The sequence below is a fragment of the Corvus cornix genome, chromosome 4, assembly GCF_000738735.6.
Source record: "Corvus cornix cornix isolate S_Up_H32 chromosome 4, ASM73873v5, whole genome shotgun sequence".
Lineage (NCBI taxonomy): Eukaryota > Metazoa > Chordata > Aves > Passeriformes > Corvidae > Corvus > Corvus cornix.
Window position 1 is genome coordinate 52,761,894 of NC_046334.1, and position 13,651 is coordinate 52,775,544.

At 36.9% G+C, this 13,651-nt stretch overlaps 1 protein-coding gene across 7 annotated transcripts in view; it reads right to left on the reverse strand.

Moving 5' to 3' along the window:
- Positions 1-714: 714 nt before the first annotated feature.
- The window catches only part of PCDH7 (protocadherin 7), a 272,710-nt gene continuing 259,773 nt past the window's right edge, over positions 715-13,651 (reverse strand). For 6 of the 7 annotated variants that reach the window (XM_039551546.1, XM_039551543.1, XM_039551547.1 and 3 more), the window contains one exon: positions 715-6,015. In XM_039551546.1, the coding sequence (XP_039407480.1) occupies positions 5,636-6,015 (380 nt within the window). In that variant the 3' untranslated portion in view covers positions 715-5,635. The remainder of the gene's footprint in view (positions 6,016-13,651) is intronic. The other variant, XM_039551548.1, reaches the window with a different exon arrangement.

The following is a 13,651-nucleotide window of genomic DNA, read 5'->3' on the forward strand; positions in this document are numbered from 1 at the left end:
CTGTCTTTAAACGAGATGTACTTGTTTTAGAAGAAAGAGCTGTATGAACTGCCTGACTAGAATCCTACCATTTTACTAAGGAATACACTCGTCTAACGCTACTGTTACTTTCTTTTTTAGCAAAGGCTAGATGATTTTCATATTTATGAACTATTAAGCATCTTCTATACACTCCCCTCAGGAGGCTCAATAAAGACATGAAATTATTTCTGCCGAGATCACATTTATTAATTTCAGTCTCTGCGTAAGATTTACATTTTACTGCTACACAGGAGGGAGAAATGAAGACAGGGTTAAAGGGGAGCATAAATTGTTAGCTTTTGCTAGTTTATATCATCCTCTCATACCACTCTTAGTGGTTCAGGAAATTTATTTTATCTTCCTGCAATCACTTTCCTGGATGCAGTGGGTAAACAAGAAAATGCAGACAAAAGACAAAATAAACAAACATAAGGTCATGCATTGCATACTACAACTAGTACAAAATAAACTTGAAAGATTATTGAAGTTACTCATTAAAATACTGATACTGCTGAAAGAGGTGGAGGGGTACCTCATTCAAGTGCAATGGGGGAGATCCAGGGTCAGGTGGTGAACTGAACTCTCTCCATAGGCATGTAGATTCAGAGCTCTGCTTGTGGAAGGAAGAATCTTCTTTGACGCATTCATTAGAGAAGATCAGGAAATGTTAACTTAAAGCACATTCAGAGAAAGAAATTTGCAACATAAAGTTTATTTGAAAAGAGTTCTGGCCAGTTTGTATTCACAAAAATCAAAGCCTAATCTGTAACTAAGGTAAAAGGATACAAATGATGTTCACTGGGAAATTGTATGCAATGGTGTGCAAGGTCTCTGTAGTAATTCTTTTGCATAACACAGAGGCAGGGGGTAAGAGGAGTTTTGACCTTCAATCCCTCTCCCCACAAACACATTTTTCACATATTACAATTGATGAAAATTCCAACTTAATGGCTGTTTTGGAACCTGCTCTTTTAAAACAAACAAGCAAGCAAGCAAGCAAACAAAAAAAGACCAAAAAAGCTATGTGTGATCCAGACAGCTAAGGAATAAACTCTTTCTCCTTAGATGTTCCTTTTTGAGGAAAGTTTGTTCTTGATCTACAGTTATGCTGAGATGGATAATTTGATTCACAGCTAGACAGAACTGGAGGCCTTTATTTCACTTTTTTTTCTGAAATTCTGCATTAGTTATGTTGTTTTTCTCAGTATAGATGCTCCACTGACGTTTTAGGATTTGCTAATAATTCTAAACTTCTTGGGAAAAATAACAGCCTTTCTGATAATAGGAAAATTGCCATTCCATAATGGAAATACCTGTACTTTTAGTAAAGACTTGTTATTCCACTTAATAAGAAGGTTTTGAACACATCTTAAAAATAAGCCCTTTTGAACAGTAATCAGAAACAACTACTCAGGTTACAAGTACTCTATTTCTGCTATGAAAATAGCCATGTGCTGTCCTGAGTGATAATAGCCTCTATCGAATTTCACTCCATAGGCAGGTAAAACTTCAGCTACCTCTGCAGCTGAATCTGTGGCCAGTTACTAAAGCAGTGTCATCTTTGCCACTCAAAATACCAGTTAAATATTGAAACTAGCATGTGATTTAATCTAGTAAAATTGGAATAGACTGTCCAAGAAAGTAAACTGGCAAATGGGCAACCAGTTGAACATGTTATATTTTAATTTGAAGAGACAAAAATGACAAGCAATTTATTTACATAAAACTGTACAAAAACAAATTAAATTATGTAAATATTTCATAAATAGAGGTGGACTAGCATTTAATACATTTTGCCATGTTTAGCATAGTTGCGTGCATAGTGACTCATAATAAACAATGATAAATTGTTCTCTGCTTCACTATCAACATCCAAGTTGCAGAACAATAGTCAATGATTAATATTACAAACAGATCGTACCACACTGAATGCAAGTGCTTTAAAATTTAGGAAAAAGTTGTCTGAAAGCATACCCCAGGTAGCTGGTGAATGTTGTCTTCTTCCTAGTGTTTATGCTCTTTCAGTCAGTTATAAAATTTAACTGATAGGCTTTCATTTCTATTGCTTTTCTCATCTGCTTCTTTTCTTAAGGAAACTGTATATTTATCACCAATGAAACAAGGAAAAATATTTTGTTGTTCAACTTCCTAACAAGTGTTTGGTGATGGCTGGATTTATGGCAAGACCTTTATCCATATTCATGATTTTTCTGCTTGACAACTTCTAGGGTAGCCTTTCAGCCAATCATTTAAATCCCATTTAAGTTCTTCCCCCACATAAAAATAATGTTTAACTTTTTTTCCTGAAACTCAGGCAGCAGGCCAGTCAGAAACCATATTCAATAAACATAGTGGGTCTGAGATCTGGAATAAGCCTTAGATTTTAGACCAAAGCTATTGAACTTTCTAATACATATAAAGTTATATATTAACGCATCAATCTATAAAGGTGCCCTAATGTAAATACATGCAAAGCTCATTTGATTTTCCCATGGAAGGAAAGAAAAAATATGATTTCTATACTATACAACTAAAATGTGATGAAGGCTAAAAGCAATTTAAAAAAAATTAATTGTCCATTTTCCTGGCGACATGAACTGGTGACACCTTGCTAAATAACTATCATATAGACTGATCATATTTTTCCAGGCAGCAGAATTAAAAACAAATTAAAAGAACCCCAAACCCCACACAAATAGTAATAAAAAAATCCTCAAGACCTACTTAAACCACAGCCTTGTGTTAATAATGCTTAAGACTGGTCCATTAACTGAGTTTGGCAAAAGGCTTGTTTTTAAATATATTATTTATAATTTCTCAGAAAATAAACACAGGTAAATATACAGGTTCAAAAAAGTTGGGAATAGCCCCTTACCCCTCAGTGTCCAAACCCAACTACCACTTTACCATAATAATAGGTATAAAAGGCACAGTTGCATATTTTGCATTCACCCTAATTATTTTTTATAGCTTTATTTGTTTATTTTTTATACAAAAGCACTCTATTTATGGAGTGGCACCAGATTTAACCTATTTCAAATAAAGAGGAAAAATACAAACACAAAATATATTTGTATGTCATGCCAGGTCAGAAGAGTAATCAGCATATTAATAGTGGCTAGTTCCACTAGAATTACTGTGAATACTTACAGTAGATAGAATTTTTTAAAAATTCTTTCACGCGCACTTTAGATCTAAGGAGATGCACACAAGAAAATTATTTCATGACTGTCTTATGTGGTGCAAAAATTGGTGAGTGACTGCTGATCCATTTAATCTGAAGGTCTACTATGACCTGTATTATTAGCCTTGTAGAAAAAGTGTCTAAGAATATATGGAACCCAGCTACCTAATTTATTTTCTTGTGTGTAATATTAAATAAAATCTTATTAAAGGAAATTCTGTTGAACATTTATGTTATGCAATTGTGTATTCTGTTGAAACGTGCAAGAAAAATGTGTATACATTACATAAGCATTTTTAGAAGCATTTTTAAACAGGTACTTACAGATTATACAAAGCAGTAACTGCTATCGCAGTCTCATAACAAAGTACTAGCTTGCATCTCTCCATATTACTTAAATAATTAAACATAAAAATGTTCAATCATTATTAATCTTTGATTTTAATATTTTCTTTCTAAAATGTGTCCATTCATCATAACTGCTATACACAAACTAATGTTACTTGAAGAAAGTAAATTTGAGAGAGGAGAATGAAAAGGCCAGTAATGGCACACCCCACTATGTGGAGAAGTGAATTCAAAAGATAAATGTGATGAATTGTTTTGATTTACCAACCTCTACCTTAGGCTGTTTATGGTTATTTCTATGCAATTCTTCAAAGCAAGAAACTACCCAAAGCTACATTAAGACTACAGTTACTAGAGAGCCATCTAGCCATGCCTTCATGCCAGGTTAAACAGCCAGGGATCTGAACGCTTTCCCCCTCCTTGAGCTGTCCTTGCTGTGTTGTTTGATTGTCGCTTTTGTCTGAATGTCTGAGCTCGGTCCATGATTATTACTACATCATCAACTACAAAGCAATTGGTTGATGTTCTGCATGTTTTGTTGCTTTTATTGCACAAAAACCTGTTTCATTTCCTCTTCCTTTCAAAAAGCACTCACCATGAGAATTGCTACAGCTTTTGTATATCACAGTAGCTTGGACTCCTTTTGACTCATCTTGACCTCCTAGGTATCTTACCGCTGTTTATCAGACCTTTTTTACTTACGCTAAATGTTCTGAGTCTTGATATCATTTATTATTGCACTTCTCTTGGTTTTAATGCACTTGGTTTCAGGAAAGCTTTCAGTATCATCATTTTTGACATAATTGAAGCAGTTGATAAGCTGCAATATGGATGACAGACTTAGCAACCACACCTTGCAATCTGAAAAGAGGCTTTTGTATCCAAGTTGTAATGTTCTTTTGTTACTGCATTATCCCACCGTCCACCTTTTTCCCTCCCATCAAGCATTCCCATTAACACAGCGTTCTCTTATTATTTTTAAATTTTGATCTTAAAAATTCCCTGGAACTGGCATATGCAGCATATCATATGCAGCATCTGCTGCAACATATCATGTCATTACAAAAAAAGCACATCAGTTCCTTTGGGCATTCAACTGTACCACATTGGAAAAAAAATTGTCATCTGGGCTTGTGATCTGTGCTGCTGCGCAGAATGTAACTGAAGGTGTGCTATGAGTACATGTGGTTCTTTGTGAATACATTAATGTTCTAAGTCAAGCCCCAATACTTAGCAGTTCCCCTGATCCATTGTGTGATCTTTGGCCTTTTTGTTATTACAATCTTCCCAGCTAAATGTTAGTCTTGCCCAAAATAATGAATTCAACAGTTTGTCATTGCTATCCTACAGTATAAGTGTTAGTAATTGTGTTTACATTGAAATAACCCTTACAGAGAACGAGGAGAGAAAGAGACACAGTTAGACGCATTTGTTCAATGGATAAAACAGAACCAGAGTTCATGAATCACAGGAAAGTATGCCATGTTTTTGACTGCAGTCTCAGGCTGAAGGAATTTCTCTTGCTTCCAGCCTCAGATGAGAGGTGAGAATATTAAAGCTGTGGTCTTCACAAAGTGCCTATTAATGATTATTCCTTTATATTTATCCTATATCTTTATGGTTTCTGAAGGATTGTCCCTGGTGGGGATCAGCAATATTCAGATGGTATGTTTTGAATACATTTTCCCTGACCTGTTATCCTCAACAAGCCAGATGACAAACAAACAAAATGAGTGGCTTAATTCATGCTTCTGCAGAGGGGAAACAACAGTGTGTTGATTTCTTTTTAATCAAGCTTGCTACTATGGGAAGAATTTGCAACCATAGATCTAGGAAAATAAAAATCAGCAAGGGGGTAATTAGACATGCAAGTAACAACAATGTTTTCTACATTGTACAATATAGTCAGGCAGACAGTATAATTACATGCCTGCTATGGAGGCAGAAGTGGCAGGCAGATCTTTTGTCTCTTTGGTGGCCCCCTCTTTTTTTCCTCATTTTTTCTTAAAATTGTTGTGATTTTAAGACTTTTGCCCCATTTCTTTCTTATATTATGAAAGAACTTTGTTGCTGCTTTTTAGCCTACAGGTAAACTTCTCTTCTAGTTAGAGTATTGACAGGAGATGGCTTGTATTCCCCTGTCTGTGTAAGGGGGATATCCTCTGGATTGCCTTCTTCATTTTTGCTGAAACTAGCTGCGTTGAAGGTCTCATAGGATGAGGTCAACTTTTTGTTAAGGAGGTTTCTGTTGCGATCACCCATGAGGGAGGCTTCTCCATTGGCCAGCTTTTCCTGACTGCCCCGTTCATCGACAGGCATAAAAGTGGAGAGTTTTGGCTGGCTCTTCTGCTTTCTCTCCGGAGAAGTGCGGACTGGCATCCAGCAGGAGTCTGAGTGGCCGTATTCATCACATTCTCGGGTGCACTTCCCTGTTAGGGCTACATCTGGTAGAGGCCGTGAATCTGAAAATAAAAGAGAGTTGTCTTTACAAATTAATATTAAAATTACTTCCATTGAAACTGAGAATCCTTAAATTCACAAAAGGTATTTTTAAAGGTCTTGGTAGGAAGATTGCAGTAAGTTCCTCAGTAATAATTTTTTCACACTACATGTGCCCAGAGGCAACAAGCAGATCTGTACAGTTATTCTCAACCTTAATAATTGAAAAAAAAAAAAAATGCTATTAATCCTCTTCCTGTGCTTGTAAATCAATTCCAGAAGCATTTGGCATTAGGTACTGAATTAATTTTGATGTCTGAAAGAGTAAAACAAGCACTTAATTCCATACTGCCAATTTTCATGACATTATTAAAAATACCTTTCCTTGAATTTTTTTGTAGACAATACTCTGAATTTATGTGAAAGGATCCTGAGACCCTGTACCCTGCAAGTACTGACAAACTTACTTAATGCCCTGCAAATGAGCAGATCTGTTATTGACAAAGGGACTGAATCTTCATATAATGTAAAGCTCTGCTTGTATTTCTGAGGATTGGGCACTTGTTTTTAGTCCACAATATGTTACATAAGTTGAAAAATCAGTAATTGTAGGAGCATACAAAACCCCTTCTATGGGTTATAAACTTTATCAATCTTACAAATAAAGCTGTTCTGTGTGTATATATGTATGGTAGGGCACGGGATGAATTTGAGTGCTGCCTTAAGAGAGACACATTTTATGTGTGACTTGCTATGTTAGAAGGTGTCCTACTCCAGATCACTAAGCTTTCTGTACCTGTAAGAGCTTTCACTGAAAACCAGCAAAGTTCAGGGGCCTGCAGGATTGACTCCTACCTGTTAGCAATGCAAGTATATTTAATACTTGTATTTTGATACTTGCATACAACTGAATTTAAAAGCTACCTCAACTTTTTTAAGGAATGGGTAAGATTCTGAAACCTTGCTTTTATTCAGTTATAGTGTACTTTATGGTCTAAAGGAATAACTGAAACAGCCTACAAAGTAACGACATGATATTCAAAAAAAGTTGACAAAGGACATAAATCAAAAAATAAAATTTTCAAGTGTGTTTGATATGACTTTCACATGATATGATTTATTCCATGAAATATTTAGGTTTGTTTTATAAAAAAAATATCTTAGAAGGAAGCAAGGGACTTCAACATGGAAACATAATCAGGTATTTCATATGGGCTGTGGCATCTTTCTACCTTCCCACTGCAACACCAAAGTTCTTTTGAATACTAATTTTTGCCAGTAATACCATGTACCTTATAAAAAACACTGTCAAAGGCCTGCTCGGCCTTAATTTTATTACTTCTACTTTTCCTATTTCTTTTTAACTTTGGCTGGTAGATTACCTTCTCAAATAATGACAATTCCAATCGTGAGTTTTCTATAAACTGATAAAAAGAACACTGCTGAAGATAAAAAAAACCCAGACCAACCAAATAAAAAACCCCACACCACCAAAAATACTTTTCTCTTCCAGAATAAACCATTTTAATTTAAAATATTTACAAACAGGTGTTTGCAGAGAAAGCATATTTCATTTCAACATCTGTAAATTTAATCCTGATAGAATGGCAAAAGCTCTTGAAAGTCAGATTTATCTTCATCATGTCCTGATTTTTTAATACATCTAAACATTAATTTAATAAATAATTTGTTGCAGTACTGTAAAGTGTGTACACTATTTACTGCTGACAGGTGTCAACATTTTATAGAATTTACTGTACATATTCTGAAAACTGTATAAATTTTAATATTTCAATGAAATATCACTGAATTTAATGAGGAAACAGCCCTGGTGTCTATATAACTGAGTAACCCTGTATCTAAGATGTGTAAGGCTGGGAGGAGGGAACTGAGGGTTTTTTTTATTTTATTAATTTTCTTTCTCTAATTTATTTTTAACACTTTTGCATTTAGACTTAATTCCCACTTTTTTTTTTTCCCCCCAGTGAAGAATGCAATACTGTGAAAACTTATCAGCCTATCAGTTTTCAGAAGACTGTGTTCTGCAGACATACACAGAAGATGGAGATGGTAACTGGAAAATCCTCTTTTTGTCAGCTAAATCAGCATTATTCTGACTCCCCTTAATGATAAGAAGCCTAATTAACTGTTCAGCTGCCCTGATGTGCTTTGATTTTTAAGCAGAATTTTTCATATTTTTACAACAGTAAATCCCCTTAAATCTCCATACACTACTCAAACCAGCACCTTATTTCCAAAAAGTGGCCATTAAACATGATGCTTGCTGCAAGTATTTTACTTACTACTCTGACATAATATTAGCAACGGCTGATCAAAGCAATTTGTCTGACCTTTATTTAAAACACAGGAATATATGTTTGCTGAAAAGAGTTTCTTTTGTTGTTGTTTGAGTTTGGGGTTTTTTTAGATTGAAACAATTAGCATCTCATTATATCGGATGGTGTCTTTTTAGCTCAAACAAATTTCAAGTCAGCAACATGTGGGTTCGTAAAAATCCTTCCCTTGCTGGTGGTCCTTGAATCATACACTTGAAAATGTACCGTTTTGCATTGTAGCACTTCTCCTATTCACTTCTGGACAAATACTGGAATTCCTTATTGTCAAGCATGAAGACTTACAGTACAATTCAGCCTTACAGTGCTGTTTTGAGAAACAAAAACATCCAAGTCAGTGTGTTGCTGAGTTTCCCTGTTGGGTTATGTGATAAACTTCATCTTTACATCTACAGAAGAGCTCAGAGAGACACTGGAAGAATACTACTAGCCCAAATACCCTGACAGACTACTCCCAGGACCACCATAGGGCCATCAGACCCTCAAAGGTCCATCTGTCCAGGCCCAGAGGAACAGATTGATGTATACTAGCAGGTAGGAACTCAAAATAAGGATTCAGGAGGAACAGCCATCTCTCTGTGTAATGGGGATTGCTGTCTAGGTATGTAGCACACATTATAAGATATGGGGGAAAGGAGTTTGGATTAGCACAGGACTTGGATGATGTTTTGGGGGAGAAACCAAAGGGAAGACAAGTGAGGAGTTTAGGTGATTTGTGGAGGCACAAGAGTGGAGAAATAGAGATATAAGAGGATAAAATGGCCAATCATATGTGAATAGTTTGCTGGCTAATAAATTTGTCTGGTTATGTCCTGTGCCTGATGAACATCATCTTTTCTGTCTTATTAAACTCCTTTCTAACTCTTTGCTGGGAATGGGCTCTCTGTTATGTCTGCATGTATCGATATGGGTGTGTCCACTCTCACCAATGGATTTTCATCCTGTCCAGCCAGAGAAGAGGACAGAATGAGGCCACTGGTGCTGTTTGTGTTTGTGTAAGGGCTTTGAGTGTCTGTGATCCGTGTGGACAACTCGGTATATATTTGGTATATGTGTGTGCTCTGTGGATGTGCCTACTGGGAATATATCTTCATCTTTGCTACTGTTTGGACTTGGGGGTATGGAGCAACAGCAGCAGCCTCATCTCCCTCAGGATGTCAAACTCAGTGTCATATGTTTTTCTCTAAAACACCTTCAATTAATGTTTGACACATACAGTTAATGCATCCTTCTGTTCCATTGCTTTCTTGCATCTGTTCTTAGAGCTTGAATCAGTACAGCATTTAAGTACAGATTTGATCTAACATGATTTGAAACTTGTTGCATTTTAACTGCTCTTCTGTTTAAAAGATTGACATAACTCCAGCACTTGTGGTGGGGGGGAGTGGTGAGGGAAGTGGAAGGAGGAAACATTTTATGTATGAGTGTGTATGTTATATCAGAAGATGGATGAAACAACCAGTGCTGTCTGGACTAAACTATTACCAGTATCTAAACTAGTTAGTAAAGGGAAAATGGGATGCTATCTATACATTGCACTTGACAACAGTCATTTAACCTCTAATTTGGATGAACTGCCGCAGCACTTTAGCTACAGAATAAGTAACTATGTTTTTGCTAATTCACTGAAACAGACCAACCCTCTTTTGCAGAGTAGAAACTCAATGCTTGGCATTTTCAATTACCTAGCCAAGGAGTTTTGAACAATCTCCGAATTTGAAAATAAAATAAACTTACTCTTGTCCTTTAGTATAATTTGTATTGAAACATGTCTATATCTAAGTGAAATGCTTTTTTAAGTGCTTCTCAGTTTAAAAGTTAAACACTCCAGTAGTCACCCCCCTGAGAGCTGACAAGTGTAATGCAGTATGACACAGCAAAGAATTTGTCAACACAATTGGCAAATCATCAAGGGAGAAGCCCAACAGATTCCTACTGCAGTTACATATCTGGAAACCAAGTTAAATTAGTCCTTAAAATGCCCCTTTTTAACGAAAAAATATTTATCACAATGTTAATTAGTGAGAAAGATGTGTGATATTTCTTGTTGTATAGAAAGCTGTAGATTTGGGATTAGGGTCTAACAGTTTACATAGATGAGTCAAATTCAACCTTTTATCTGCACAAAAAGATCATCAGAAGACATCATCAGAAGATGTCCTCTCAGTTATTTTCAAGCATATCTTCTCATGGTGTTTCTAGATCAGAAGTTGGTGTTGCTTGACAATTTTTTTAAACTTTAGTAACTATGAATCCAACAAATCCTTAAACATTTGCAGCTAATTTCTGAGACAGTGCTATGTTTTATGTTTTCCATAAAACTTCGTACAAAAGAATGTAAATGGAGATATTTTTATGTATGCTAATGTTTCTGCTGATTGTAGCTGACTGTTCCCTTAGGGCTAGTAGGATTGCTTATTATCAAAAAAGAACGGCACCTACCACTGCAGGGTAGACAGGGAAAATATGATGATCTATCTGTAATTTGATGCCAAAGAAACTAACTCAAATATTCCAGCCAAGCAGTTTTCCACTATTTTCTCTCTGCCCATTCTTAATAAAAAGAGGTTAATATATTTCATCAAGGACATAGTATTATGAACTCAGTAATCAACAAGTACACCTGGGGATTGGAACTAGATGATTTTTAATGTCCCTTCCAACCCTATCCATTCTATGATTCTACATGTTACAAGTTATGTGCTTTATTTTACACACATATTGCAGAAATATAGTCAAGAATGCACACTCTGGCTGCACTCTGCACATTTTTTAACAACCATTCTTGTACAATATATTTTATAGACACACAGCATTATTGTCTAGTCATGGTCCTAGCACAGACACTGGAAAAAAATGCAAAGAGCTTTTCACTTTTTCATTTTTGTAAGCCACACACAAAGCTGATGGTAACAGACTTAGGATGTACTTAAGTTGGCAAAAGTTCTGTTATACTTGTCCCTGGAGATGGAAAACCTTCCAAATCAATACTGATACCATATCTAGACACAATAACTTGAACATTTGCAGAAAGCATTCCTAGCTGTAGACTTTTTTCTTGGAGGAGTACAAAACCACAGTAACCATATAGTACTACAGCAGTGAACCAGTACTTGCGTAAACCATGCAGCTTGGTCCACAAGATATGTGGAGTCATTGCCAGATGAGTTCTAAATAGTATCTATGACAAATCAATGACTACATGCAGATTTTGCTTTCCGCATTGGCAGGCCCATAATATCTCCACATGGTTCCATTTATTGAGGACCTATAAAAAGTGCATGTGCAGTTGTTCCAGCTACCGTGAGAAAAGAAAAAAAGAATAGGAACAGTTATAAAGAAAGAGACTGTGGTTTGGATGAGCCCCATTTTTTCTGCATTCTGTACACAAATATGTTCGATTCAGAAGGCCATCCAAAATTCAAGTGAAACACCATTACATGATTAAAGTGGAGTACATTTACATGCCTTTTGTATTTAAAGGTTGCCTGTTTTATGAGCTGTCTGGTCAGGGACACAATTGAGCTCTTAAAGCATAACAAGTATTGACTACATGATCAGGGAACAATAATGCAGAAAACAGCTGAGAGGGTACATATTGTAGAAAATCACTGTTTAAGGGGGGAAAAGAAAGCTAGTCTACAGAGATAGACAGCTACAACAGTACCGTTGTTGAATTCTTGCCTCTTAATTGCAGTAATTCAGGAACTGTACCCCAGTTTATGCTGTGGCATATTCTGACATGCCAAGACACTATAAAAATACTTAAACATGTTTGAAGGCATCAGCATTTCTTTCTCTGTACCTTAGGCTAAATACAGTTAAACAGCAATTGAACATATCTCAAGAAGCATTTGGTGCCCCAAGGCTTGGACTGCTGTCATTCTGAATGTGGCATTATCGTGTACTGCAGAGATAGTGCATGCCATCTCTAAAACAGTCCTACTGGATAAAGTCAAACACAAGTCCACTGCTTGAGATATGCCATCTGCACTGAAGTAATGAATATATTAATTGCTTTTGGACTAGAATAATTTCATGTATATCGTCCCCAATTCTAAAATTCTTTTCAGTGCTTAAAAAAGTACTTGATAGTACAGAAAAGTTTATATGTATATTGATTGGAATGATTAATATTCTGAGACAGGGTGTGACAGAATGATATAAAATAATGAATTCTGAAAATTTTAATTTGTTTTTTTGCAAAGGAAAAGGAATATAGAATGAAAGTGAGAATTTTCAATACTTTATTTGAAAAATGGTGGAAAATAGTAGTCCGTCTTAAACAATCCCTAAAATCAGCAAGACTCACTGCTGTGACATGTCCAAAGTCCAAATACTTAGCAGTTTCAAGAGAGACCACAGTGACATATTGTCATGGTTTAGCACAGTTTGGGGTTTTAGTTAAAGAGGGCTCCATCAGCCACAGAAGTGATTCTTTGCAAAGAGGTGCTTACAGCTTCCTCTAGACCTGACAGAACCAATCAACTGGCTCGTTTGAATATTGACACCTTTTTTGAGCCACTTAAGAAGCTTGAGACGCCTCTGCGATCCACGTTCAAGAACGAAAAAACCCTGGGAAAGCTCTCTTGCTGCCGGCTTTTGGACAGGTAACTGGGGGCCCGTGGTGCAGCCCAGCCGGGCCGGGCCCTCCTCGGCGTGTCCTGGCTGAGATCTCAGCCGCTTCTGCTCGCTGGACACCCGGCACAGCCCCTCAGTGCGGGCCAGGCCAGCTGGGACTCGGCCACCCCGGAGCCGTGAGGCCCTGTTCCACCCGCGGCCCTGCTCCGTGCAGGCGGCCCCGCGGCTCAGCCAGCCCCTCCAGTGCGGCTGCTGACATAAAATGCTACACCGGAACGAGCTCTGGCCGCCACCCGGCAGAAATTAGGTGACCAACAGCAAAAGGCAAATTCCAGCTGCAAGGCCTGGGTGAGATTAAGTCTCTTAGTGCTGTAAGATTTTCCAGAACAGATGAAGCCTGCAGACATCAATCCTCTCCCAAATCAGAGGAAGAGGAAAGGTGAGGACACATGAAGAAAACACCATAAAGACACCAAAGTAAGTGAAGAAGGAAGAGCTGAAACCCCGAGAGAGGAGAAAGAGGAGATGCTTCAAACCTAGAAGCTGAAATTCTGTTGTAAAGCTATGGTGATGGACTATGATACATCAGAGTACCCGCTGTAATTTCATGAAAGCATGGGGGGGTGGAGCATTCAAACTGTACTTGTGAGCAAAAGTATCTGTGCTGAAACAAGCAAATGTTGAAGTAGCTGTGATTTGATGAGAAGCTTGAACAGAGAGAAAG